This window comes from Protopterus annectens, chromosome 13.part0, assembly GCF_019279795.1.
Source record: "Protopterus annectens isolate FY-2018-M chromosome 13.part0, PAN1.0, whole genome shotgun sequence".
Lineage (NCBI taxonomy): Eukaryota > Metazoa > Chordata > Ceratodontiformes > Protopteridae > Protopterus > Protopterus annectens.
In genome coordinates this window covers 333,728,249-333,754,340 of record NC_056747.1, presented here as the reverse complement: position 1 = coordinate 333,754,340, position 26,092 = coordinate 333,728,249, and the positions used below count along the sequence as shown (strand labels likewise).

The 26,092-nt window shown below is 38.6% G+C and overlaps 1 protein-coding gene across 3 annotated transcripts in view; it reads left to right on the top strand.

Annotated features, from left to right (window-relative positions):
• The window catches only part of CRLF1 (cytokine receptor like factor 1), an 866,778-nt gene that overhangs the window by 425,606 nt on the left and 415,080 nt on the right, over positions 1 to 26,092 (top strand). For all 3 annotated transcript variants that reach the window (XM_044053952.1, XM_044053951.1, XM_044053953.1), the window contains exon 5: positions 16,871 to 17,028. In XM_044053952.1, coding sequence (XP_043909887.1) covers positions 16,871 to 17,028 — 158 coding nt within the window. The remainder of the gene's footprint in view (positions 1 to 16,870; positions 17,029 to 26,092) is intronic.

Sequence of the window (26,092 nt, the reverse complement as noted above, 5' to 3'; positions counted from 1 at the left end):
TGTTTCCAGAAACGCGGAGTGGGGGTCTTGGGACATGGTGAGTGATCTGTAGCCAACTACAATTTGAATTGCAGTTTTGCCCGTTGTTAGTTGCACGTGGATGATCTCTGAAGCATCGTGCTGTGACACTAACCTGGAGGTCTGGGTATCCTTGATGAATATGGATACTCCCCTGCCTTTTGTATTTCGGTCTGGGTTCTGTGGCCGAAATGTATGGTATGAGTTGTAGCCTGATAGTGCTGGGGTGCTCTCTGGAGCCTTAAACCAGGTTTCTTTTACTGCACATATATCAGTTTTCTCCATACTGAGGAGTGCCTCGAGTGCATTCATTTTGAGGTTTAGACTTCTGGCATTGAGTAGCATTACCCTCAGATTTTTGTTACGTGTGCTATTTACAGCGGTGGGTTTGTCTTTTGATTCTTACCTAAAAAAAGGCACTATGGGGGTGGCAAGAGCCTTGGCCAGTATTCGAAAGCCTAAGGGTAACAGGTGCAAGCCTTCTCTAGCAAAGCAGAGTGGCTTGTCGAGCATGTCATCCCAAGCGAACAGACACTGGATCCCCTTTGAATGACACCAGAAACTTAGCCAATTGTTCAAGTTGATATTTTTTTCTTTATGCCGTGGTATCATTCTTGGTGAGGACAGGATGCTACTCAGCATCAGGGTCATACCAGCCTGGGCTACGTGATCAGAGAGCTCTTCCATGTCTCTTTTTATGTAGTCCAGGAAGGTACGGCCCAGGTCATTCACACCAACATGGACAATGACAGAGTCATATCTGTACTTGTTCTGGAGTGACCTGAGTGCTTGTGTTATGTGGCGGATCCTGGCACCTGACAGGCAGCTAACAGTAATCTATCTTCTTTAGCCTAGTGAGTGGGATGTCAGTGTGCCTGACTATAGAGTCACATATTAGTAGTATGTTGGGTATGTTATTTTGCCTTAAGGGCTGTGATTACGTGGCACACTGGTTTTGTGAAGTATGTGCTTCATAGTTTGTGTTGGGGGGTGGAGGTTGTTTGAATGTCTGCTTTGGTGGTTTCTGTTGCTTTTGCAGATTTTTATTTAGAGCCTCCGAGTATATTTCCATGTATTTATTTGTGTTTTTTGCCAGTGCTGGTTTAATGGGTCTATGTGAGACTGATGGTGTGATGCCAGTATTTCCCTTCTCCTTTTGACTGTCTGATCCAGTCTTGTGTTTAGAGAGCTTAGCCTCCAGTTTGGCTGTATAATTGCATCTCTCGCATATATTAGTGTTTGGTGGTAGGAGGAGAGGGTTGTCTGTGTACATGAGGCAGATGTAACATTGCCTCAAAATGCCCAGATTCACCAGTTGGACTGGATAGTACACCTGAAACTGCCCTTTGGACATGCCTGGATAGGTACAGTGAACTGTTTTACTGAATGTCTTGTAAGGTCGAATAGAGAGCCTTGTCCTTCTGTACAGTATGGGGGGGATCTAGTGCTAGGGTTTAAAAGTGCTTGCTATGAGTTTTGAGCAAGTGCTGGGCTGACAAATTAATGGCTTAAGTGATTAAGTTGAAAGTTTATCTAGTTCCAAGGGAAAAATTGAAGAGGAGAATTTGTGGAGACGGGAATAGTTATATCCTAGCTAAGCGGCACTGCCCGGCGTGCAAAACCGGGCAAATGCATTTTTGTATAGCAGGGAAATGAGAGAGAAATTAGCCCAAAATCGCCAATAAACTACTAATTTCTGAGCTGAAACCACTCCTCCAGGGACAGATAGGCTACTTAAAGCTCCCCTCTCTCACAGGTGAACAGAGAAACTTCCTTCTATCCAAGTAAGGTATGGGCAAACGCAGAGATTTGTAACACAGCCCTGAATTCAGCACAAACCTGAAAAATGGACTGTACTAGCTCAGAAAGGCAGGAAACAAGTAAATTTTTTTCTTCAGAAAATAAAGCATAGACAATCATAAAAACACTTTAAATGCACTGAAAAGGATGCTTATTGTTATATATCTCCGTTCAGAGTTGTAGTCAATGCCCCTAGTAATAAAGTAGGAAGAAACACAAATACAGTAAAAGCAGATGAATAAAGTGCAAATTTTTTTTTGTGTGTGTGTGTGTGTGTGTGTATATATATATATATATATATATATATATATATATATATATATATATATATATAAACAATAGAAAAATGAACAAACTGATTTAAACAAGTTACCCAATTAACCAGAAAAAAGCCCAAAACTAAGTCCTGTTCCAGCAGTCTTCAATCAAGCAAGTTCTAACTGCACACTCCTGCTACTAGGGTGCAGGGGAACCTTTTCCAAAAAGGATGGCCTGGATCAGTCCTCAAGTTATACAAACAAAGCTAGATTCAGCAGGCCTGAATCTGGTCCTATGCTACAGCAACAACTCGTACCAATTTCAGAAAGAAACAGTTTGAGTAAGCAGGCACAATAAGCCTGTGACCAGAAATTCCCAGCTCAGAAGGGCAGAATCCAGCCTGTCCTCCCACAAGAGTGCAGACTACAAACCTTCTTAATGTAGAATAACTGGCCTGAAGCCCAAGTGCTTAAACCAGAACTAATACACTTTTAGAATAGCAGACACTGAGCCTTCAATCAGCGATTCCCAGCTTAGAAGGATGTAAGCTACCTGTCCTGCCACAAGTATAAAGCCCAAGTGCTTAAACCAAAAGACTTAGAATAACAGTTACAATTTAATCAGGCTACTGCCAAGCAGTAATAAATGCAGCAGAATTAATAAAATTGAGTACTTTTAAGAAGAGGCAAAAGCAAAATAAAGTAGGAGGAAACACAAATACAGTAAAAGAAGATGAATAAAGTGCAATTTTTTTTTTTTTTTTGCTTCCAAGTTGGAGTCTGTCATTACCTGTTCAGGGCTCTACCCTTTGGCCTTACCACAGCCCCGTAGATATTCACTATGTGCATGGCAGTGGTGCTTATTAACTGCTATAGGAATGTGGACCAAGTGAAATTTAGACTTTCTGTGATACTGAGGAGGGGCTGTCCAATGGATTGTGCCAGCTAGAGATGGTCAATTTGGTTTGCAAAGTATTTTTTGAACCACACATAGTTGCATTGACATAAGGTAGGTGTTGAATTCTAGCAAGCCAAGTTACTGAAGTGAAGAGCGGTGGTTGGTGTGACTTCTATGTCCTGAAGTCACTTGGGCAGTTCTTTTATAAGTTTGATTGGGTTTATATTAAAAATGAATAATTAGGTTATTGTACAGATGAGAGGTGGACAGGAGAGATGAGAAGAGATCTGATGTGACTGTGGCAAATCTAGCTTTGTTTGATAGGAATATTTAGCTTTGTATATCTTGTCTAATGCAAAGTTATTTTTCATGGTAACCCTTTGTGAATTTTGAACCTGAATTACATATTAAAGTTTTTTTCTTTTGAGTAACTTAGTTGGATCCATTTCCCAAACCTGTACAAAGTCAATTATGATGGTATATGGTGTTTTTTTATTATTGTTGGCCATGTGTGGAAGCTGCCATGTGGAGGCTTGAGAGAGAAAATTATTTTTAAAAAATGCTCCAGACAGTTAAGCAGTCGCTGAACAGTCCAGTTACAGGCAAGGTCCTTTCCCAGACCAGTTGAAGGTAAGCTCCTTTCTCTGGCCAGTACAAAGTCAATTATGATGGTATATGGTGTTTTTTTATTATTGTTGGCCATGTGTGGAAGCTGCCATGTGGAGGCTTGAGAGAGAAAATTATTTTTAAAAAATGCTCCAGACAGTTAAGCAGTCGCTGAACAGTCCAGTTACAGGCAAGGTCCTTTCCCAGACCAGTTGAAGGTAAGCTCCTTTCTCTGGCCAGTTAAAGCTAAGCTCCTTTCCCAGTCCTCAGATGCATTGCCCATGACTAGTCTCAAGATGTGCTTTTTGTGTAAAATTACCAGAATGTTCAGCAAGAGCTGTGGGATCCAGAATTGCAGTTTTCCAGCTTGCATATCAGAGTAACTGATTTTGCTGATGACACTACGGCAGCATTCATGAATGTTACTTTCATTGTCTATACATATTTGTTCCAGAGGTCAAGGCCCAGATTGAAAATGTGGATAAAGTAAGAAAATCCTCACCACTGTGGAGAGTAAGTCCCAGTCACCTCAATACTCTTTTTTTGGGATACACAGGAGTGTGGTTGTGGCACAGCACATAGTAGAGAAAATATTAACAATGTGGGAGGTAGCCTGTTATACAGCTTAACCTCCAGGAAAAACTATGGACCTGAAGGTAAAGTTCCACTTCAGTCTTCATGAAGCTGCAGTACACTGATGTATGGTGTGAATTAGCAGATCTGAGGTCTCTCTTGGCTCTCCCTATCTTTAGGCATTTGGAGGACTGGCTGTCCCTCCACCTGTCTAAATGGGAATCCATCACCATGAAAAGGTGACTCACAACTCTCATATCAATATAATACAAAGTCATATTTTCAACACAACCAGTCCTGCTATCTGTTACCTTGCCCATAATCCCATCCCATCAAATATTACTTACAAAAAGGAGTACCCTCAACTTCTTCCAGAAAAGAACCTTCCAAGAGATCCCACCAGACCAGACTGTATTAGAATATTATACCAGAGCCTTTTAGTACTTAAAAAAATCAAGGGCCTTAGGCCAATGGCCTAAACAATTTTTTTCTTTTTCTTTTTCTTTTTCTCCTCCTCTTACATAGCCAACCATCAGCTTGTTTCAGTGCCCTTGTCCTGTGTTGGGCCTGCCTACCCCTCCTAATCTCTCATGGACTTGCTCTACCATGGTTGGGGCCAGTGAGGATTATTAGGGAATCCTGGGACATTATGTTATCCTTGGTGCTATAATGACCTACCCTCAGTTATCATTATTAGGATCACTGCTACAGTAGCCTTAGCTATGTGGGTTATATCCTACTAAGGATATAACAGCCTACCAGCTTCCAAAGCTTCAAGGCACCTTTCATGATTCCCAAACCATTAATCAGCTTGAGCTGAGCTGACTATAAAGTCAGGCTTAGGTGCAAAGCCAATGAAGAGCATTCCTTTTGTGGGTTTCTGAGGACTGACGGTCAGGTAACACTTTCAATTGATGGGCAGATATGTTCCCTTCAGGGGAAAAAACTTCCATATCTGCTTTTTATAATAGAAACTCAACATTTCTGTGAAAATATTTCTTTTACACTAGGAAAAAGTATTTTTATTGACTGTTACATGACTTTCACTAACTTTTACATGGGAAAGTTACTTTTTCCATTCATCTATTATGTCTGATGGTTGCTCCCCCTCAATGGACCGTGCCTGTCTAGATGAATGCTTTCCTTTGGATGGGCACGCTCAGCCCTCCCTACCAGTACCTCAGATGCTCAAGTTGCTAACTGAACCCAGGTTGCCTGGGCTGTATTTATAGTTTAATCCCAGTAACTGTTGGGACCTGCCAGAGCATGTCCTGAAACACTGAGGCTGAATGCTCAGAAAATGGACTTATATCAAGTCCAAGATGGCCATTTCCTGAAATATTCCCTTTTTTGAAGCTATGGGGATCTTGGAGTTGATATATATAAGCTTGGAGTGGCATGATGTGCTGTCTGTATCGGGGTGTGGGGGGCATACTCCCTGCAAAAATGAAAGTTAAAGGAGAAGAGCGATGTTTGAGATTTGCTCTTCTGGGTTTTTTATCCTTTTTTTAGCTGTCTGTTGGCACTCTGCATTATGAGTGCTAATATTTCAGTAGGGAGCCATTTATCCTTCTACACCATGACATTGGCCTAGAGGTCTAAATACATTTATTAAAAAAAATCCTTTCACATAGTATTTAAAGAAGAGTCAGTCCTTCCTTGTTTTTCTGCAGGAGATTGAAGGTGCTGTTTGGGCTTCTGGGACAACTGCTTCCACATCAAGTTTGAAAAGGAGTCATCTTCCAAGATGGCTGCACATTTGAGTACCAACTTAATTCTAGCTCTCCCAGTATGAAAACAAAAACTGAGTAGAGAGGCCCAGTGAACTTCTGTGTTTCTGGGTAAATTTCAGTGAATGTCATGCTGCTCAATGGTAGAAGTCTAAATCTCAAGATGCACTCTCTCGAAGCACTCCTTAAAATGGAGAATGTTGACATTTGTGCTGTAACAGAGACCTGGTTCAAGGCAGCAGAAAGCACCCCTGTGCTACTAGGCTGCAATTAATTCCACACCTTTTGGTCCAAAATTCGGACTGAAGTTCCAAAGGAAGTTCCTGGAAAATATTAGGGTCCAACCCAACACCCTCATACTGGGCGACTTCAAATACCCCTCCATTGACTGGGACAATTATTTGTGTACCAATACATTTGCCCAGCGTTTCCTTGAATTCATTAATTGCAATGCCCTGGACCAGCTCATTCTCAACCCACTAGAGGGAACAACATCCTTGACCTGGTTATCACTAACATGGGCGACCGTTGCTCCGCACCTATAGTCATCTCCTTCCTGGTTAGATCTGACCACAAACTATCACCATGGATATCCACATCCCACCCACACACCCCTCAAAGGTAACCACCATGAAATACTTCTCCAAAGCTAACTTTGGACTCCTAAAAACAGAGGTGGCAAACTTCACAACACCTATGCAGATGTAGAATGGGTGCATGACTGCCGAACCATATACCAATGCACTGTACGAACACGTACACAAATGCATAGAACTGGCCATACCTAACAGTACCAAGACGCTCTCCTCCAAAAAAAGAAGCCAACCTGGTGGTCCCCTGTCATAACCAAACTCTACAACAGAAGAAAGAAACTGTTGCAGAAAAAGGTGAAGTCCCAAGATTGGAAAAACGCCCTTATTAGCCTAAGCAAAAATTTGAGATCCCTCATTAAATCCTCTAAAGCTGGCTACAAAAACAAGATTGCAGCAGATACTAAAGATAATCACAAGGCCTTCTATGGTTATGTCAAGAATCTCCATGGCAATAACCAGGTTTGCTCCGAGCTACTGCACAGCAGTACCTCTTATACTGAGCCAACAGATAATACCAATATACTGGCCGACAGATTCAGTGCCAACTTTACCCCTCCCCCCCCCAAGGGACCTATCACAATACCAATAGACTCCCAGGCACCCAGTATTATAGCTATGTAGGTTAAAACTGCACTGTCCAAGGCGAAGAATACAGCTTCCATGGAATCTGACAATATCCCTGACTGTGTTCTACGTGAACTACAAAATGAACTGGCACCACACCTATGTGTCCTGTTCAATCACAGCCTCACCTCAGGCTTTGTCCCTGCTGAATGGCGCACTGCTACAGTCATCCCTCTCCATAAAGGGGGAGCGACTACAGACCCTGGTAACTATCACCCATTAGCCTGATGAGTCTGATATGTAAGGCTGTGGAGCGCATCATCATGGACCTAATAAATAAGGATATAGGGAACCTCCAAACTCTGGATCCCATGCAGTTTGGCTTTGTGAAGGGCAGATTATGCCTGCTCAACCTGGTTGACTTCTTTGAGTCAGTCACCAGAGCTGTGGATGAGGGCAAGGTAGTTCATACAGCATACCTCGTTCAATACCATTTCCCACTCAGGAATCATAGACTCACTAAACTAGGCATCAACCCCTATATCACTAGGTGGGTGGCAAACTGGCTCACAGATAGAACCCTCAGTGTTAAAGTTGCAGACTCCAAGTCAGACTTCCGACCAGTCACGAGTCCTGGGTCCCCTCCTGTTTGGCATCTACTTCCCCGAAGTCCAGGCCAACACAAAGGGTCTCTGGCTGACCAAGTTCACAGACAATTGCAAGCTGGGAGCCATTATTAACTCCCCACATGATGTAGACATCCTACAAAAAGGATGTGCATAGCTTTGTGTGTTAGTATTAAGTTAATAGGTTTTAGGGGGATATTGGGATTTGTTTTTTTTTTTTTTTTTTTTTGAGGGTTAAAAAAGTTTTGTAAGATGTGACATAGGTTCAAGTGAATATGACAAGAAACAACTTTATAAAAGATCAACCTGTCAAACAGTGTATACATGTAACATGAAAGATGGAACTAGAGATTTAACAAAAAAAAACTGTTATACATAAAAGGTGGGAATAATAACTTTTTATACAATAATGCTTTCTGTAATGTCTTTAAATGCCAGTGGCCTCACAGATAAATACAAGTAGTGAATTATATTAAAAGATGTAGATTGCAAACAGCTATGCTACAGGAACTGAACATGTGAATTTGATAAAGAAAGGTTTTCAGGATGGTTATTCAGCAGAGTATCTGGGACAAAGGAAAAGAGTGGTAATTATATCAATTGCAAGAGGAGCTCCAATAGTGACAGAAGAGATAAAAAAGATAATGATAGATTTGTAGTAGTAAGGGGTTACTGGCAAGGGAGGAGGATTACAGTGGCATGTATTTATATTCCACCTAAAACTGCTATAATGGAACTTAAGAAAATTTTGAGAGAAATAATAATAATCAGCTTTCAGCAAGGAATATTGCTGATAGGTGGGGACTGGAATTTGATTTGCAGCAGTGAAGATGTGTCTGGAGGGGGCCAAATGTATAAAAATATCTGGCATGGAAAATGTGAATTCAGTACTAGGAGTTTGGAGTGAATTTACATATTATTCCCCAAGATACAAAAATTGGGCTAGGCTACACAGAATTTACATTTCACAGGAACATGTCCATTTAATTGAAGATCTTGATATGCACCCAATAATTATTTCAGATCATGCACCAATAATAACTAAAATAAAAACACAAGGTAATGAAATAAAAATGAGACACTGGCACGGTTCTACCTATCTGTTGAAAAGAGGGGAGGTTGAGAAATGGGTAGTGGAAATTATTCAGGAGCTATTGAGAGGATATAATTTTTTTTTCTGAAAATATAGATAGGGAGTGGGATATACATTGGGGTATCAAGACCTTCAATTAAATGCACATGTTCCTGTGAAATGTAAATTCTGTGTAGCATAGCCCAGTTTTTATTTCTTGGGGTATAATATGTAAATTCACTCTGAACTCTTATTACTACCAACTCCTGCTGTGGAATACCAGTCCAGTTGCTTATTTATGCTTTCATAAAATTAATGCAGTCTGTTCCTTCCAGCTTCTCTGATGTAGCCAAAAATGTCAGGTCTTACCTCCGTGCTCTGTCCTCTAATTCTGTTATTTTTTTGCAACATCTCTTCCTGAGCAGTCTCATATTCAGCCAGCCTTTTCTTCATTTCAACCTCTGATTTTTTTTCAGCTTTATAACCTCATCTGGATATTTGTTTAAAGTTTCTTCCATTTTTCCAGCCTTTTATTGTTTCTCTTGATATACTCCATCAGTGTTTTGTTTTATTTTAACCAGTTCTGTGTGCAGTTGTCTTATATCTTCCTGTAGGTTACTAGAGTTCATGTCTGGAGGTTGCATTGCTTTTTGCCAAACAGCTGCAGAACTTTCCTCAGTCAGTGTTTCTTCCTCACTTTTTGTAGCTCATTTTTTTCCGGAGGTCCTCTGTATTTCATTTTTTTTCTGGTATCCAGGCAGTACACTTACTAGCAAGTTACTGAAATTTACCCATAAACACAAGTCTTCTGTCCTTCTCTGCCGAGTTCCTGTTTTCACACTGGCAGAACTAGAATTAAGCTATTGCTCAATGTGCATTCTTTTTGGAAGTCTGCATATAGTTTGCTGTTGAAGTTGCCACTGAATTTTGTTCATCAGCCTTATTGCTCTCTCTCTGTGTGTGTGTGTGTGTGTGTGTGTGTGTGTGTGTGTGTGTGTGTGTGTTTGTCTTTTGGATGGGAAGAATAGTTGTTCCCAAAGCTTACATTTTCATGTGCTGTTCTTTATGGACCTTAGAAAACTGAAACTGTCTTGCCTGTGGGTTTGAAAGGCCTTCTTGACCTTGCTAAGTAATTTATCCTTCACACCCAGAAACAGGCAGTAGGAGGCACTCTGAGCTTTGATATCCTGTCAAAAGGAGGGTAGCAGGGCAGTACTACACATGGCCATAGGCCAATAAGGTAGTGTGTTCTATGAACATCTACTGTTACAAATAAGTAGGACTTGCGCAACTGTACATTTCCCTTTTCTTGGATTCTCAGAAAATATTGATTCAAATGTGTTTCAGGGCTGTAGGTCTGATGGCAGCAGCTCCTTATGGTGTCTTATTCAAGCATTCATATGAAGATGCTAAAGATATTATGAGCACAGTGGTCACAGACTGTCTTATGAAATACAAATTTAAAGACATCACGCTTATATTTATATGCATTGTGTACTAGTGCTGTTGTCCATTATGACACAGGAAGTTAGTAAAGTTCAATTAATGTGTGCTTTTCCTTCTCTACAATTGCTTACAATGTGAACATTTATATGAAGTTCCTGAGTTTATTAGGTAGTTTGTATTTTATATTTGGATACCATCACGCTTATATTTATATGTATTGTGTAGTAGTGCTGTTGTTCATTATGGCATAGGAAGTTAGTAAAGTTCAATTAATGTGTGTTTTTCCTTCTCTACAATTGCTTACGATGTGAACATTTATATGAAGTTCCTGAGGTTATGAATATGTTCATTATGGATTCAAAGTGAAAGATCATTCCCATTGGACAACTAATTGTGTTTAAATGACAGGGACCACTTTTTAGATGTTCTGATGAAGTCTGTGTATTTTAGATGAACTCGCGTAACCAAGTGGTTCTTTTTTATTTTGTCTTAAATAAGTAGTTGTTACTATTCTTTGTGGGTGTGTGACAGTGAGCCGTGATATCTACAGCGCTTCTTTTTGTGATTTTGTTTTTCCAAATTTAAAGACATGCAAAAGCACCATTGGTGGTGGATGCATTTAACCAACCTGAACTTTGGAAATCCCTTTGTGTTACTGACTCCCAAAGCAGCTGTAAGCAGGGATACATCTGCCTAGGTTGGAGGGAAACTACAGTGAGCATTTGTTTTAGCAAGTCTATACAGTTTCTGATTTGCTTTTTCGCATCAATATCTAAGAGATGAAGGTACTATTTCTTACCTTAGAAGCTTTCCAGGAAAATCTCCCTCATGGCATAATAGCCTCCCTCCAGCCACATGTCACTGGTGTGGTATAGCAACAGCCAGGTAACATTTCATCCTGTCCTCTATATCAAGAAGCTGTGAGGTGTGGGGAAGAGCTATTCAGCCAGATCACTTTCGGGTGGGCAGCCATTTTTCTGGAAGCTGTATTCCTAGAGAGACCAGTTATCTGCCTGTCAGGCTCAATCCTGCCTTCTAATGCCCCACTTGTACTCCCTCAGCCCTTAAGTGGCTCAGAAACTGTTGTGGAGATGGGGCAGGTCTTGCTGTGACCTATTTACATCTCCAGCCATCATAAAATGCACAAGCTACTTCTTCCTTATTCTTCCACTCAGAGAGACATGCTCTGATCTAGAAAGGTTCCCCAGGACTCCTTTATTTTACCCCAGTCTTTTAATGATGAGTGTTGTCCAGAAATTCATATTGACAAAACCATTACCATTCTTCTTTCTTCTTATTGGCTTTGGCAGGAAAAGGAAGTGATCTTCTATAACGTTATTTTTGTTACAGGGTAGGTAATGTATGGCCAGCTGTGAGTATAGTTATGGAGGCCAAGTAATTTGGAACTATAAGAAAAATTAATGAGAACAGGACTCCTGTTATTTTTGTTTGTTAAATACTTATATACATCTTTATTTATACAAACACTTTCCTGCTCTAACTGCCTCAACCTTTCAGCTGTTAGACTCTCCACACCTATCTGCTGATTTCCCCATTTACCCCTTTTTACAGTAATGGAGAATGTATTCTTTTACTATGTTGAACTCCTTACTTCTTGGAAGACAGACACATTATCAGCTGCTTTGTGCAGGACTGTGGAACAAAGCTTCACTAAAGGTTAGTTTACTATAAAAATGATTGAACAGCATTTCACTGAAAGTCACAATATTGCATAAATTTGACTGAAAACTAATTCGACTGAATCACAAATCAGACAAAAAAATTTGACCTAACAAAATACACCATAGAATGCTTTGCAGGGGAGTAAGCCCCCTGCATCCCCACAATCTCCTTAATTAAATGTATTAACTCCATGGTCTCAGAAGCATGGAAAAAAGAAAGAACACCATGCACAGTGAATCAGTGTTGGTGCACAGACACAAATGTGTAGATATGGGGGTGCGACATGACAGGGTGTGCTTCCAATTCACATGTAATCTTTCAGGTTCACTTTCCTAGCAAGTCATATACTCATAAATGACACCATCACATAATACATATACACTTCTACACAATTCTGTCATTTCTTATTCAGTTAAATGAATTTCAGTCAAGTGGGTTTTTGGTCATGTGAATTTTCAGTCAAGTAGTGTCAACCATGTGATTTCAGTCAAATGCAGTTCAGTTGTCTTATAGTAAACTGTAAAGGTTACTTAGGTGGGGAAAAGGCTTTATCTAGCAGATTCACTGAGGAGTTGTAACTTGCAGCTATGTCAAAACTTACAAATCCTGCTCTTCTGTGCAATTCGTGGAACAGTTATATAATTCTAAGCTCCTTTCTTGTAATACTTGTAGGTAAAACAACAAAAGTGCTTAACTAGTTCTAATAAAAGTTTTCTTCTTTTTTTGTTTTTACATTGAGTGGTGACTGCATGTTGATTTTAACAGCCCTTGAGGACTGTATTGAACTTGCCATATTTGATATTAAGTTTATTTCAGTGAGTTCATTCCCATCATTATTTTTTGTTTCTTTATTTTTTATTTGAGAAGTCATGTCCTCACAGGACCTATTTTCTAGCAGCATGTTTAATCCAGGAGCCAAGAACATAGAAGGGGAAACCCTGGAATTCAAAAGACCCCATGGTCCGACATTAGAATTCTTGAGGGGAATCTTGAATCAACTGGTTTAACTGCTCACACCACCAACGTCTTTAACATCTGATAACAGGATGAACTGTGAAAGTACATCATTGGATGTGTGACCTAAAGGAGGACCATCTGTGCAGAAATTTTCAAAATGATGTTCACTTTATAACTTTGAGTTTGGTTCATTCCCGAAACAAGAATAAGAACCTGTTTGAATGCGACCCCAGAAGTAAACCACGTTCAGTTCACTCAACATGGGGACAGAGATACGCTAAATGCAGTGGGATAATAGGGTGGCTTTAAAAGTATGAGAATGTCAACATTCGTGGATGAACAGTGAGCATTTAATGTTACAAGTTTGTTACAAAACACCAGACCTGGTTTTGATAGGGCAGGCCTTCATAATGCAGTAAGTGGAACTTTTAGTAACCATCTTAAAGATTTTGAGAAAAAACTGTGCCATTGTACAACTTTGTAACTTGATAATTTATAATTGGAGGAATGTATTCGTAATAACAGATTCTGGAAGGGGCTAAGGGTTTTTAAGATTCCCAGTGGAGTGACTGATGATTCTTCCTTCTACAATGAATTGTTACGCATATTCAATGAGTGTGGTTGCAGGGTTATGGCTGTTTTAGTGAGATTTAATGAACAGAGGATAACACAGTTATTAAAGGACTTTAAACGTTTGGACTCCGCCATTGAAACGATTTGTTGTATGATACTACATTAAATTATTACAATGACGTTTTCAGTAAAACAGATGCTAATTTGGAAAAGGAAGGATAGAAAGAAAAAGCGTAGTTAACTAGCTAGGGATGACAATGAATATTCCAAGGGTCTAGCTTATCTGAAACCTAAAAGTAACTGTCACAATTCAAACGGTGTTACAGAACCCCCTCCCCCACTTTATTCGTAATGATTTAAATGTTATTATAGAGGCTTGAATAGATAACCCTGATTACGATTTTTTAGATATAGACCAGTTTTCCCCACTTTGGTGATCCGAGAAGATTGCCTGGAGGGAACAAATTTAAAATTCCCAGGTAGCTGATGGGCCTTTCAGCCCGTGCAATCGACAGAGGCAGTACAAACTGAGGAATATTCAGAGGGGGTGACGGTAATAGAAGATGTTGAGTGTACAGGTTACTTTGGTGATTTAGAGACTTTTGCCCTAGACAATGTAAGTATTGGCGATTTTATTTATGTTTCTTTACCCCCCAGATGGTTCTATGTCTATTGTTAATGAACACAGTGGTTATAAGATTTACAGCTACAATAATTTTAAAGTTAGTAAAAGCATTTTGACCTTTTTATTAAAGGGTTCACCTTTGTACAATACACTAGACATCCATGGATATCAGTGAAACGCTACTTGATCTTAAAATGTTTGCCAGAAAAATGAATCTTAAATTGTTATTTAGGAGCTGTGATGACAAACAGGAGAGTTCCAATATTCTTACTAAGAAGAATACCGTCAATCGACCCTTACATTCTACACTACAGCTTTTCGAAAAACTCTGTGAATGTGACATCAGGAATTCATTACAATCAAAACAGGGATTAAAGTATAATTTGTCTAAGGATGAATATGTGGTTTTGAAAGAATTGGCAGAAGACAGGGAGCTTAGAACCATGAAACTGGATAAAGGAGGTGGCATGGTTCTTATGAATTCCATAGATTATTTCCTTAAAATGTATGACATTCTTAATGAAACTCAATATACTAGGATTTCTAAACATGAGGTGAACTTAGCTTATGTGAAGATTGATTTATTTTTACAGGATTTCCTAGATCAAGAGATGATTGATTACAAGTTAATTTTTAAAAGTAGAATTTTCCATGATACCTACTATCTTTGGTATCCCCAAAATACACAAAGATGTTGCTAACTCACCTTTAAGGCCTATCGTTTCTGCAGGGGATTCTAAAACTCACCCACTAGCCATCTTTGGAGATACAAAATTTAAACAATTTCTGAGTCATCACACCTACATTTTGAGGGTTTCTTGGGATTTTTTGAGAAACATTAAAAGGGAATACTACAGTAAGGATAATTTATTAGTTACAATTGATGTGATTGGCTTATTTTCATGCATTCCACATTCCACTGGTATGGTTTTATATAGAGAGGCATGTTACACCAGTGAATTTTTAACAAATCATGAAACACCACTGATAGGAGATTTGATGGAACTCATTTTGCGCAATAATTATATCTTTTTTGAAGGTGAATACTTCAAATAAACAACTGGCGTGGCCATGGGAGCAGCTTGTGCCCCTTTATATGCCAGTATTGTATTATGTCAGTGGGAACAAAATACCATTTTTTTATTTTCTTTTTTATGCCCTGTCTTTTAGTCACTGCTGTCATTGCTGACCTCAGGCTATCTTAATCACCAGTTTCTTAATGGTCCTATCCTGATGTATACTCCTTGACATATGCCGGTTCCATGATGTGACCCACCACATCCCAATATATGTAGATTCTGTTAACTCTTTCCCTCCAGTGGAGTTTTGGAAGTTTTCACTGTATCTTTCAATTGGAGGAGCCTAAACTTTATGATAGAATCAAATTATGTCCTCAAAATTCAAACAAATGTTCATCTCTCTGGAACCATAGGGGTTACTGAATAAGTGTAATGGCGAACTCTTCAGCAAAACTAATTTTATAGTGGTAGTATTCTTTAGGTTGTAGATCTTAAACTGTATTTTAAAAATCACAGAAAACACAGTAACTATTATGATTGTAATGTTTTGTAAAGAACTTTACAATATTTTGGTCAACCACTCAAGTTACACATACGCTGTCAACAGCATTTTGTTTATTCAGCTGAGAGCTTTCATATGTCTAAGCAGTTTTGTGCTACTTGGTTGTCGAGATATGTAGAAATCTGTGACATTCATGACAATATATATAAATATTATATGAACAACAATTAATATGACTTTGCATCAGACAGAGGTCAAATATTAATACAGTTGTGTTTGCCATTGTGTATGTTTTAAGATGAAATTGTTTTAATACTTTGTATGTAGCCTGGTTTTGGAATTATTAATGCAAATATGAACAAGCAATATTTGATGCCTAGAGGCGTGAGTAGGATGTAACTACAGAAGATTTGTAGGCGTCACTTGGCTGTATTGAGTCAGTATGGTGTGCTGATAGTGAGCCATAGCCATCATACTACATCCTGCAAGGAGCTTTTCTCCTTGTATTCTCCTTTGTCCCTCTGGTGTCACAAGCAGACAGTATTGCGGTGTTCATAAGGGGAATACCTCCCATATGGGGACTCCTTCCATCAGTCCCTACCCTTACTGTTTGCAGCACCTGGCTGGTATCATAATAATGGTGTCACCACTGACATATGTCCATAGATGTGTACACCATTGCATCCACAGACTCTCCTTCCCTGGAAAAGGTGAGCAGTTGCAACTTCATTATTCCTTTCCCCCTACAGCAGCACTCAGCAGGTGGCTGGGCCCCTATCCTAACCTCCATTAGAGATTTCTCAGACTGTAGAAGGTATTTTACCCTCTTGTTGAGATAGGAGAGCTGACCAGTAGCTTCTTCAACCTATTCCTTGTGGTTAATACTGCCAGGAGCCCATGCCATTTCCTAGTGCTAACTTACCTGTAGCAAAAGAAAGATGGCCTGGCTCTATGTCAGCAGACATTTATTTATTTATTCTCGAAATTAACCTTATTCTTTAAATTACCAAAAATGTACACATAAACTGTTAGATAATAGACACACACACACACACACACACACACACACACACACACACACACACACACACACACGTACATGCATGTTTTAAAGAAGGTAGTTCTCTCCTGTAGCCTGTATTGCTGTATTTAATTTAAAACCTTGTTGCAGGTAAGTGTAACACAAAAGTACACTTTGATGACAATGGTGGCTTGATTTTAAATGATGGAGAGCAGGTGTGCCAGAGTGGTCTGGATGTTTTTTGTCACAAGACAGACAAGTAAAAATATTGGATTATTTTCCTTTTTTTCTGTTTATCCCCTCATAGTGACAACAGATCCACCTTCAGATGTCCATTTAAGTCGAGTTGGTGATCTTGAAGACCAGCTTAGTGTGAGGTGGAGTTCCCCACCAGCTCTTAAAGATTTCCTTTTTCAGGCAAAATACCAGATTCGGTACCGTGTGGAGGACAGCACAGAATGGAAGGTACATTAAATTGTTAAGCAGGTAGAGTAGATCTGCAGTTGCCTAGTTTGTGGAAAGTAAATAATGGTTACATAAACGGCTTTTTGTTACTTATGTGGGATTGATTTATGCAATGTTTTATCATAATGGTTTAGAAACAGCAACATTTTTTATAGACATGACTGCCATGCATAGGAAAGACAAAACGAGCATATCTGTAAAAAAGTCAGACTGGTGATATAGGGGTTCTGCCAATATGTCTTCATATTCAGAGAAACAACAATATTGTAGCACTACATGTGAGAACAGTATGCTAACCACTGATTTTGTTTGAGTAAATTAATCAAAGATAAGAAATGAAATGTTCTGCTTCTGGCAACCCTCTCACAGGGATCACCATAAAACTCTCTACACAAATTACTTTTTCATTTATTTTGCTAACCAAGTAAGTAAACTGGACATGCAGCCTTTTCCAACTGTATATAAATAGTTAAGTATGATGTGAGTGTTTTTTTAAACATCTTCATTAAACATGAATTTTTTTAAAAATGACGTATGTGTATATACAATAGAAAAGAAAAGAAACCATACTAACATTTTCTTTGTTATGTTTATTCAGTGTAACATTTTATTAATTTTCATTCATTCCAACTCTACATAAATTGCCCAATTGCTACCTCCCCTTAAACTTTACTCTATCTGAATATTATTTTGCATGTATTGTTCGTACAAATTCCATTTATTTCTATGTAATTTGCTCCTTCCCTTTATCTCCTTTATAATATTCAGTACCTCAGTTACAGCTGGTTTAGATTTTGATTTCCATTTTTTAGTAACTGCATTTTTTTGCTGCCAGTAGCATTAAAAAATCTAAGACCTTATTATATCAGGGCAATTCAAATCCTCATATGCATCATTTACTTAATTACAGCCACTTTCTCCTCCAACATTTCAGACTATGTATTATGTAAAATTTTTAAGGTCTACCAATTTATCCTCCCACATAAATTCCTTTAACTGTTTTTGTCTTACTATCCATAGCCATAATCAAGAGTTTCCAGCTTCTCAATTGTATTATCTTTTGTTTATTCTCTTCCCACATGTTCTTAGCTGCCATAATAGAATCTTTTTTTAATCCTAAGTACTTAATTTTATTGTTCCCATAAATATGAGTATTGCTAAACAAATTCATGTGTGGATACGTAGTTTACTGCTATAACTTTCATTTTATATTTATTTACTTTTGTATCTTGAAAAGACTAGAAATTATCTCAAAATGATCCACAACACTGAGATATCCTTTTCTGGTTTTATCGAGTACCAAATAATATCATCTGTGAATAAAGCTAATTTTTCTTGATTACCATACCAGTTACATCATTTGTGAGGACCTTATTTTCTTTGCTATTGGCTAAATGTGAAGTAAATAACAAAGAGGAAAGGTGACACACAGTAGACAAGCACAGCTGGTCTGAGAAGAATCTTTCCACCTGAATTATTGCTTCCAAGCCTTCTTAAATCCTCCTATTTAATCCTATTATTCTGTCATGGAATGCAGATACTGCCATTTGCCTTCTCATAAAACCCCAACTAACTGTATCAAAAGCTTTCTCTGCATCAAGGCACCCCAGCAATAACACCTTTTTATTTCACTCTGCTGCTCTCTGGATCATTATTGTTCAGTTAATGCTGTCTGATATTTGTCTCCTCTCCATAAAACTTCATTGAGCCATGTTTATTAATTTTGGCAACACATTTGCATTCTGTTAGCTAATGTAAACACGAACACCTTATAACCACTGTTTAAAATGTGTTAGTCTTTGTGAAGCTGGGTACCACAACAGCTTTCTATCATCATGTTGTTATCCCTCAGTTTAAAATATTGTTAAACAAAATCTTACAGATCTTTATCACTTTCTTCCCACCCAGCTTCCAAACTTCCAGAAGAGTCCAATTTGTTTTTAAAGACTTCTCTGCTGGTTGATTATACATCAGTGTTTTAACTCATCTCTTCCTATTTTAGCTATTAATTGTTGAGCCTTATCTTCCTCTAAACTTGTCATAGTTAAGTGTTCCGTGAATGTTTCCATGTGTGTTATTTCTTGGTTTCCATGTTCACATGCTTTATAAAGATTTTCATAAAATGTCTGAAATAAATCTAATACCTCAATAGGATCTTTTGTTATTTTTCTTTTTACAGGCTACCTATGTTTGGTGACAACACTTTAAACTTGCTGTTGTGCTAAATGTTTTAGTGCTTTGAGGGTGTTATTAAAAACAGTTGCTTAACAGCAACTTTTCGAAACTCATGCATATTATCCACGTACTTCCTTATTTTAACCTTTAGCACTTTGCAGTTGATCCTTCTCTTGTTCTGTGACACTCCCCTCATCCTGTAATGCCTTAACCTTTGTCATACCCTTTAAATAATTCCTTACTTTTTCCCATAACTCTTTCTCTTATTGCTACCATATATTTAGACTTCATTTTCATTTTATCGTATTCACTAACTATCCATTCTGAAGAAATTTCTATCATTCCTAAAAACTGTCATATCATGTCCACTGCCCACTCCTTAATTTCCTCTCACCTTAACAGGTAAGAGAGGAAAGTGCCAGAGTCTCATTTGTACTTCACTATCCCACCTTGTTATGTTAGTTTTTATTGGTGCATTATCTGAAATAGTTACTGGATGTGTGCCAGAGCTTTCAGTTAAGTACACTCGCCCTTTGAGTTATAATTTCTGTCTGCTCTAGCCCAATTCTTGTACCTTGGGAAATAATATGTAAATGTTGCCTGTGTTCCTACTACTGAATTCATGTCTTCCATATCAAACTGTCTTGTATATTTCTTCAGAAATCTACCCTCTTTTGTTATATTTTCCTTTCTTGGTCTCAGTGATACAGCCTCAGTATTATAAATCAGGTTTCTTTCCCCACTCATGAGTAATATTCCCTGCTGAAAGCAAATTATTTCCCCCAAAACTTTCTTAAGTTCCATAATGCTAGTTTCAGGTGGAATATAAATACATGCCAGTGTAATAGTAATGGTAGATTTTTGGTAGTAAGGGGCTACTGGTAAGGGAGAAGGATTACACTGGCATGTATTTATATTCCACCTAAAATTGCTGTAATGGAGCTTAATTGGTGCATGATCTGGCATAGTTATTGGATGCTTATCAAAACTTACAATTAAATGTGCATGTTCATGTGAAATATAATTTCTTTCTAATCTATTGTAGTTATTGTACCTTGTGGAATAATGTGTAAATTGTCTCCAAGTTCTTACTACTGAATTCATGTCTTCAATACCAAATGTTTTCATAAATTTCTTCAGAAATTTACCCTCTTTTCTTATATTTTCTCTCCTAGGTCCCCAGTTAGGTCTTCACTGTTAGAATTCAAGTTCCAGTCCTCACCTTTATGTATATTCCCTGCTGAAAACTGATTATTTCTCCCAAAAAATTCTTAAGCACCATAGTAGCAGTTTTAGATGGAATGTAAATACATGCCAGTGTAATCCTCCTCCCTTGCCAGTAGCTCCTTACTGCCACAAATCTGCCACTGTTGACTTTTTTTCCCACTTCTATCAGTATTGGAGCTGTAGCACTTAGTATAAGTACTACTCATTTCCTTTGTCCATGATATTTTACTGACTATCCATCATAACTAAAATCCATTCTTTATCAAATTCACATGCTTACTTCTTTTCAAATATGTCTCCTGTAACATTGCTGTCCTCGCTGTGTCTTCTGTAACATTGCTACCTTCACTCTACAGTTCTTAATATAATTCAACACTCTTACCATTTTGCCTGTTCCTGTGAAGCCATACAAGTGTAGCAATTATGATAAGAAGTTATTATTACCACCTATAGTATAACATTGCATTTTAAAATATCTATTTTCAGCTTATGTGTTACATGCATCCACTAATGTTTCGCAGGATGAACATTTTTACATTTTTTGTCATCTCTATTTGAACCTATGTCACATTGTACAAGACTTTTTGTTTTAATGAAAACCCTCAAAGCACGCACATACTCACCCTGAACCTATTAACTTAAAACAAACCTACAGAACTCTACAGTATACATATTCAAATAATGAAGTTTAACCCTCCTGATAGTAACAATTCTCCCAAACTGACAGCTACACCTACAGGCATTAATTAACCTAAAGTTAAGGTTCTCCATTCTAAAACATATGTTACAGGCTGTGCTCCTTCTTGCGCTAATTGCTGTGTGTTCTTGTCTTTATCTTTATTCCCTTTCCAAATGTGAAAAACAACACTGTATGCTTTCAGAAAACATTAACTTTTAGCCTTAAGAAAAAGTGTGCTAGTTGTCTTTAAATATAACTAAATTATGCACTGTTCTAGTAAATGCATTAAATTATTTAGTTACCAGAAAACCTGCTATCTCTTATTTGCTTCCAGTAATGTCAAATTTTATTTTTACTGAGCTGCTTGCCCTTGTATGTTTTAATTGTGCATTCCTTTCAGTAAGCAATGTCCAGACCTCCCAATTTAGTGCCTTCACTTTGTCAGCTTTTTTCCATGCCAGCATGTTGACTTATTAGTGCTTTTGCCTAGCTTTTCTTCTCTTTTCTTTACTTTGTAATGCTTACATTTCTTAAAACTAAAAAAGAAAAAAGCACCTGTTTACTTGATTATGTTTATCACATGCAAAAATCTCTGAAAATGTGTTACTATATAACATACAATTTATATAATAAATTGTTTTATACAAATACTGTTAAGAAAAAAAAATGTTTTACTTGTTACTTTTTTCACCTTTTCTCCATTTTTTCTTCCTGCTATTGTCCTGCCAAACATTAATGACATGGAGTCGGGCATATGCCTGTCAGTCCCCCAAAAATTCTAACAAACGTTATAAAAACTGGGAGGTTGGCATAATAGTTAAGATGTTTACCTTACAAACACAAGGTACAGGGTTTGATTCTCACATGGGGTAATTGGCTAGGCTTAAAATGGCCCAGAAGGGCAGTTAGCTTAATCCATGATCCTAAAAATCCAGTCTTTCTCAGCTACTTTTTCTTGTAAGGTCATATTTCACAAGTGTAATCAATGCTTTATAGTCTCACATTTATTCATTAATTTCAGTGTTGCTGGTCTTCATCTTGTTCATCTTAATCTGTCAACCCCAGAGTCCGGTTCATATCCAATATACTCCTGATTCTTCTAGTCAACTCCTGTGCTTTTTCTGTCTCTCAAGCATTTTCCCTTGGAACACTGGAAAACATTCACTGGCAGAGTCTCTCTATGAGTCTTACCACCAGAAGAATGAGAAGCAGAGTCCCCCTTCTGTTTGATGACTCACCCTGTGATGGACAAACTTCTGTATTTTCACCTTAGCCTGTTCTGAATCAACAAAAATGATCTCGATCCTTCAGAAAGAATATTCTGAAAGTAGCTGGATAAAGCAGCTTGAATCTCACACCTGCCTGTCAACATTCCCTGATTGCTGGGATAAATTTACTTCTCTTCTGCCTGGAGTACAGTGAATAGCCATTTTCCACAAATACCCTACTGTCTCAAATTTTTAATTCTTTGCCCATCTGCCTTAATTTTGTCAGGATCAACTCTTTCTGCTAGTATGATTGCATATTTACTAATACAAGATTTTGGCTGCCTTAATATGGCTAGGTTTGGAGCATACACACAATATGAATATTAAATTAACAAATCATACTTTGAATACCAATTCAGTTATTTATCTGTGCTTTTATAAAAATGAATAGTCTGTTCCTTTCTCTGGTACAGCAGAAAGTCTCAGATTTTCTCTGTGAACCCTGTCCTCTAACTGTATCATTTTTTGAAACAGCTCTTCTTGAGAAGTCTCATACTCAGCCAGACTTTTCTTAGTTCAAACTGTGATTTTTGCAGTTTTATCAGTTCATCTGAATAGCTGTTTAAAGCTTCTTCCTTTGTTCCCAGACTTTTTGAGTTAATATGCTCCTTTGGTGTTTCATTTATTTTAATCAGCTCTGAGCACATTTGACTTATTTTTCTTTTAATTACTGGGGGATATCTCTTCAACCAAATCTGAAGCTTGAACTGCTTTTTGTTGAACAGCTGCAGAATTCTTCCCATTCAGTTTTTCTCTTTACCTTTTTTGCTGATTTTCTTTTAGGTTCTGTAAGTTTCTTTGCTGGCATCCAGGCAGTGAACTCATTAGCCAGTAATGAGCTTTACTAAAACAGGCAGAATTACTGGCCCTTATTTATCATTTTCTTTTTTCGCACTGGCAGAGCTAAAATTTAAGGTGTTGATTAGTGTGCAGCCATATTGGAAAGTCAACAAGATTACACTCTTCACAGACGTCTCACCAGTCTGCTTCCAAAGCAACTCACTCCATCATGGGAATCCCTGAAGATATTGTGGTACATGGCATCCTTTCATGATATCAGTTGCAAAGTTGCATATGATAAAACTTCACTGGTTCTTGAAAAATGCTTAGCAACAGCATTCCCAACCCTTGAAAAAACTACTGCCTCTCCTTCCATGCCTGAAAAAATAATTGCTGTGGTGGTAGAACACCATACAGTGAAATCCGGGGACAAATTTGTCTTTACCAGAAGCAGATAAGAGCATCACCAGAGACAGTTCAGGCTTAGTTTGGGGGGGCCCGCTTAGGTATTCTGAAAGTGCAGGGCATTTGGTTTCCTCAGCAAATAAAATGCATATAAAGCAGAAGAATCTACTGGCAGTCTACATGGCCATAAAAGGCATTCAACAGAACTTAAGCCCAGGGACCCTGTAGATCTGAACAGACAACACCACAGTGGTGTGGTACTTAAACAAGCAGGGGGGAACTCTGTCCTATCCTGTATGCAGCCTTTCAGGGAATATTTGGATGCTTGCTGAAGAAATAGGGTTAACTCATAGCTTCTTGTATTCTGAGTCAGAACAATACCCTGGCAAGTTTTCTAAGCAGGTGTCTCCTAGGCCCCAGTGAATGGATGTTGAAGAGAGAGGTCTTCCTGGACCTAACCATATAGTGGGGTTATCCCCTCAATAGACCTATTTGCCTCTCACCACAACAAACAGCTACATAAGTTCTGCTCCAGAACTCAACAGAGATGAACTTGGATAATAGGTGCTTTCTTTTTCACATGGAACTGATTCCTATATGCAGTCCTACCAATACCCATGATTCCCAGGGTACAGGCAAAAATCAGGGTAGACAGACCCAGCATGATCCTAGTGGCCCCCTCCTGGCTGAGGCAACACTGGTTCTCCTCCCTTCTGATCCTCAGGAAGGGGAGATTCTGTACCCTACCCTAGAAAGTAGATCTCCTCAGCCAAGCCAAGGGATGTGTCTTCCACCCCCCACTTAGCTACCTTCAGGTTAACAACATGGAAGATTGGGTTTTGACACCAAGGAATGTATCCTATCCCAAGAAAGTCTTTTCCATTCTAGCAAAGAAACCCAATACAAAGAAGTCATGCCTGGCAAAATGGAAAAGATTTTCCACCTGGTGTCACAGCAAGAACACCATCCCTTCTCAGGCAGGCTTTAACTCAGTCTTGCAGTACCTGTCAGGCCTTTTTAGACAAGGGCTTTCCTATTTTAGCATTAAATTATATGCATCTGTCGTATTAGCTTTCCTGCACAGTGCACCACCTATCTTGTCACACGCCCACATGAAACTTTGTCTAAAAGGGGTGATTTACATGAGACCTCTTAGAAGGAATCCTATTCATGTGTGGATCTAAATTATATGCGAGGAAAAGCTAACCTTGCCCCTCTCTGAATGTGCTGCCACTGTGTCTCTAAAGATGCTCACCTAGAAGACTACTTTTCTTATAGCTGTCACATCAGCTAAAAGAGTTTCAGAATTACAAGCCCTCATGTGTAAAGAACCTTTCACTGTCTTTCACAGGGATAGGAGAACAAGCCCATCTTTTATGCCTAAGGTGTCATCTGAGCTTACTTTACATCAAGCTGTGCACCTACCAGCCTTCTTCGCAAATCCACAGAACAGGGTAGAGCAAATCCTCCACTCCCTGGATATGCACAGGCAAATCAGGTACTACTTAGACAGGACCAAAAACCCTAATAGAGCAGAATAATTACTTGTGGCTTTTGCAGAGGGTAAACAGGAACAGCCTGTCTCCAAACAAACCATTTCAAAATGAATAGGAAAATGAATTTTTCTTCCACCATGGAAAATATTTACCTGGGCATATTAAAGCCCACCCCACCAAACATGGAGCAACTACTACTGCTTTTCTCAAAGGAATCCCTACCCATGTCATTCTAGAGACAGCTGCATGGAATTTAGTGCATACATTTATAAAAGACTATAACCTAGGCATTGTCTCCAGGGCTAGAGCAGGTTTTCTACTGCCAACCTGCAAAAACATATTTCCTAAGGTCATACAGATGACCCACCACCCACCTGTTAGTTTTGAGAGTCCTCCCAAGAATCAGTATTGTAATGTTGACTACAGTTGTGTCCCACTTACCATAATTGTAGATGTTTGAGTAGATACCCCACCCTCCAACCTCTCTGTCTGCTGACCACTTGGCTCCACTGGCTGGATGCAAGGGGTAGAGGACTTTTCTGAGATAATTCTCTTATTTCCTTCACTCCCTCTATGCTGCAATGATTGCTGCTCCTTCTCACTTAAATTCAGACAGCTGGAGAGGTTGTGCTGTCCGCAGGTATCAGACTGCTTGTTCACCGCTTAGAAAGACCTGGAGATGGCAGTGATGGATGCCTTTCTTATAACACAGCGTCCAGACTTTGATCACTGGACCTCCATCAGCTAAGAATGATGTAAAAACTCGAAATCAGGCCCATAATGGGATTCTGCATGGCAGGAGGACCCAAGAATCAGTATTACAACATTGATCCACTCAGACATCCACAAGTATGGTGAGTGGGACACAACTGTACTTTCTAACCCTTCATTCAAGCAGCTAACACAATATTACTTCACTTGCTTTAAGATTTCCTTAATAACATCTTTCACAGTAATTAATTAATTAGTATTTATTCAAAAATGAGCAAGCTTCTTTAATTTTTCCTCAGGCAGTCTCCTTACAACATACAAAT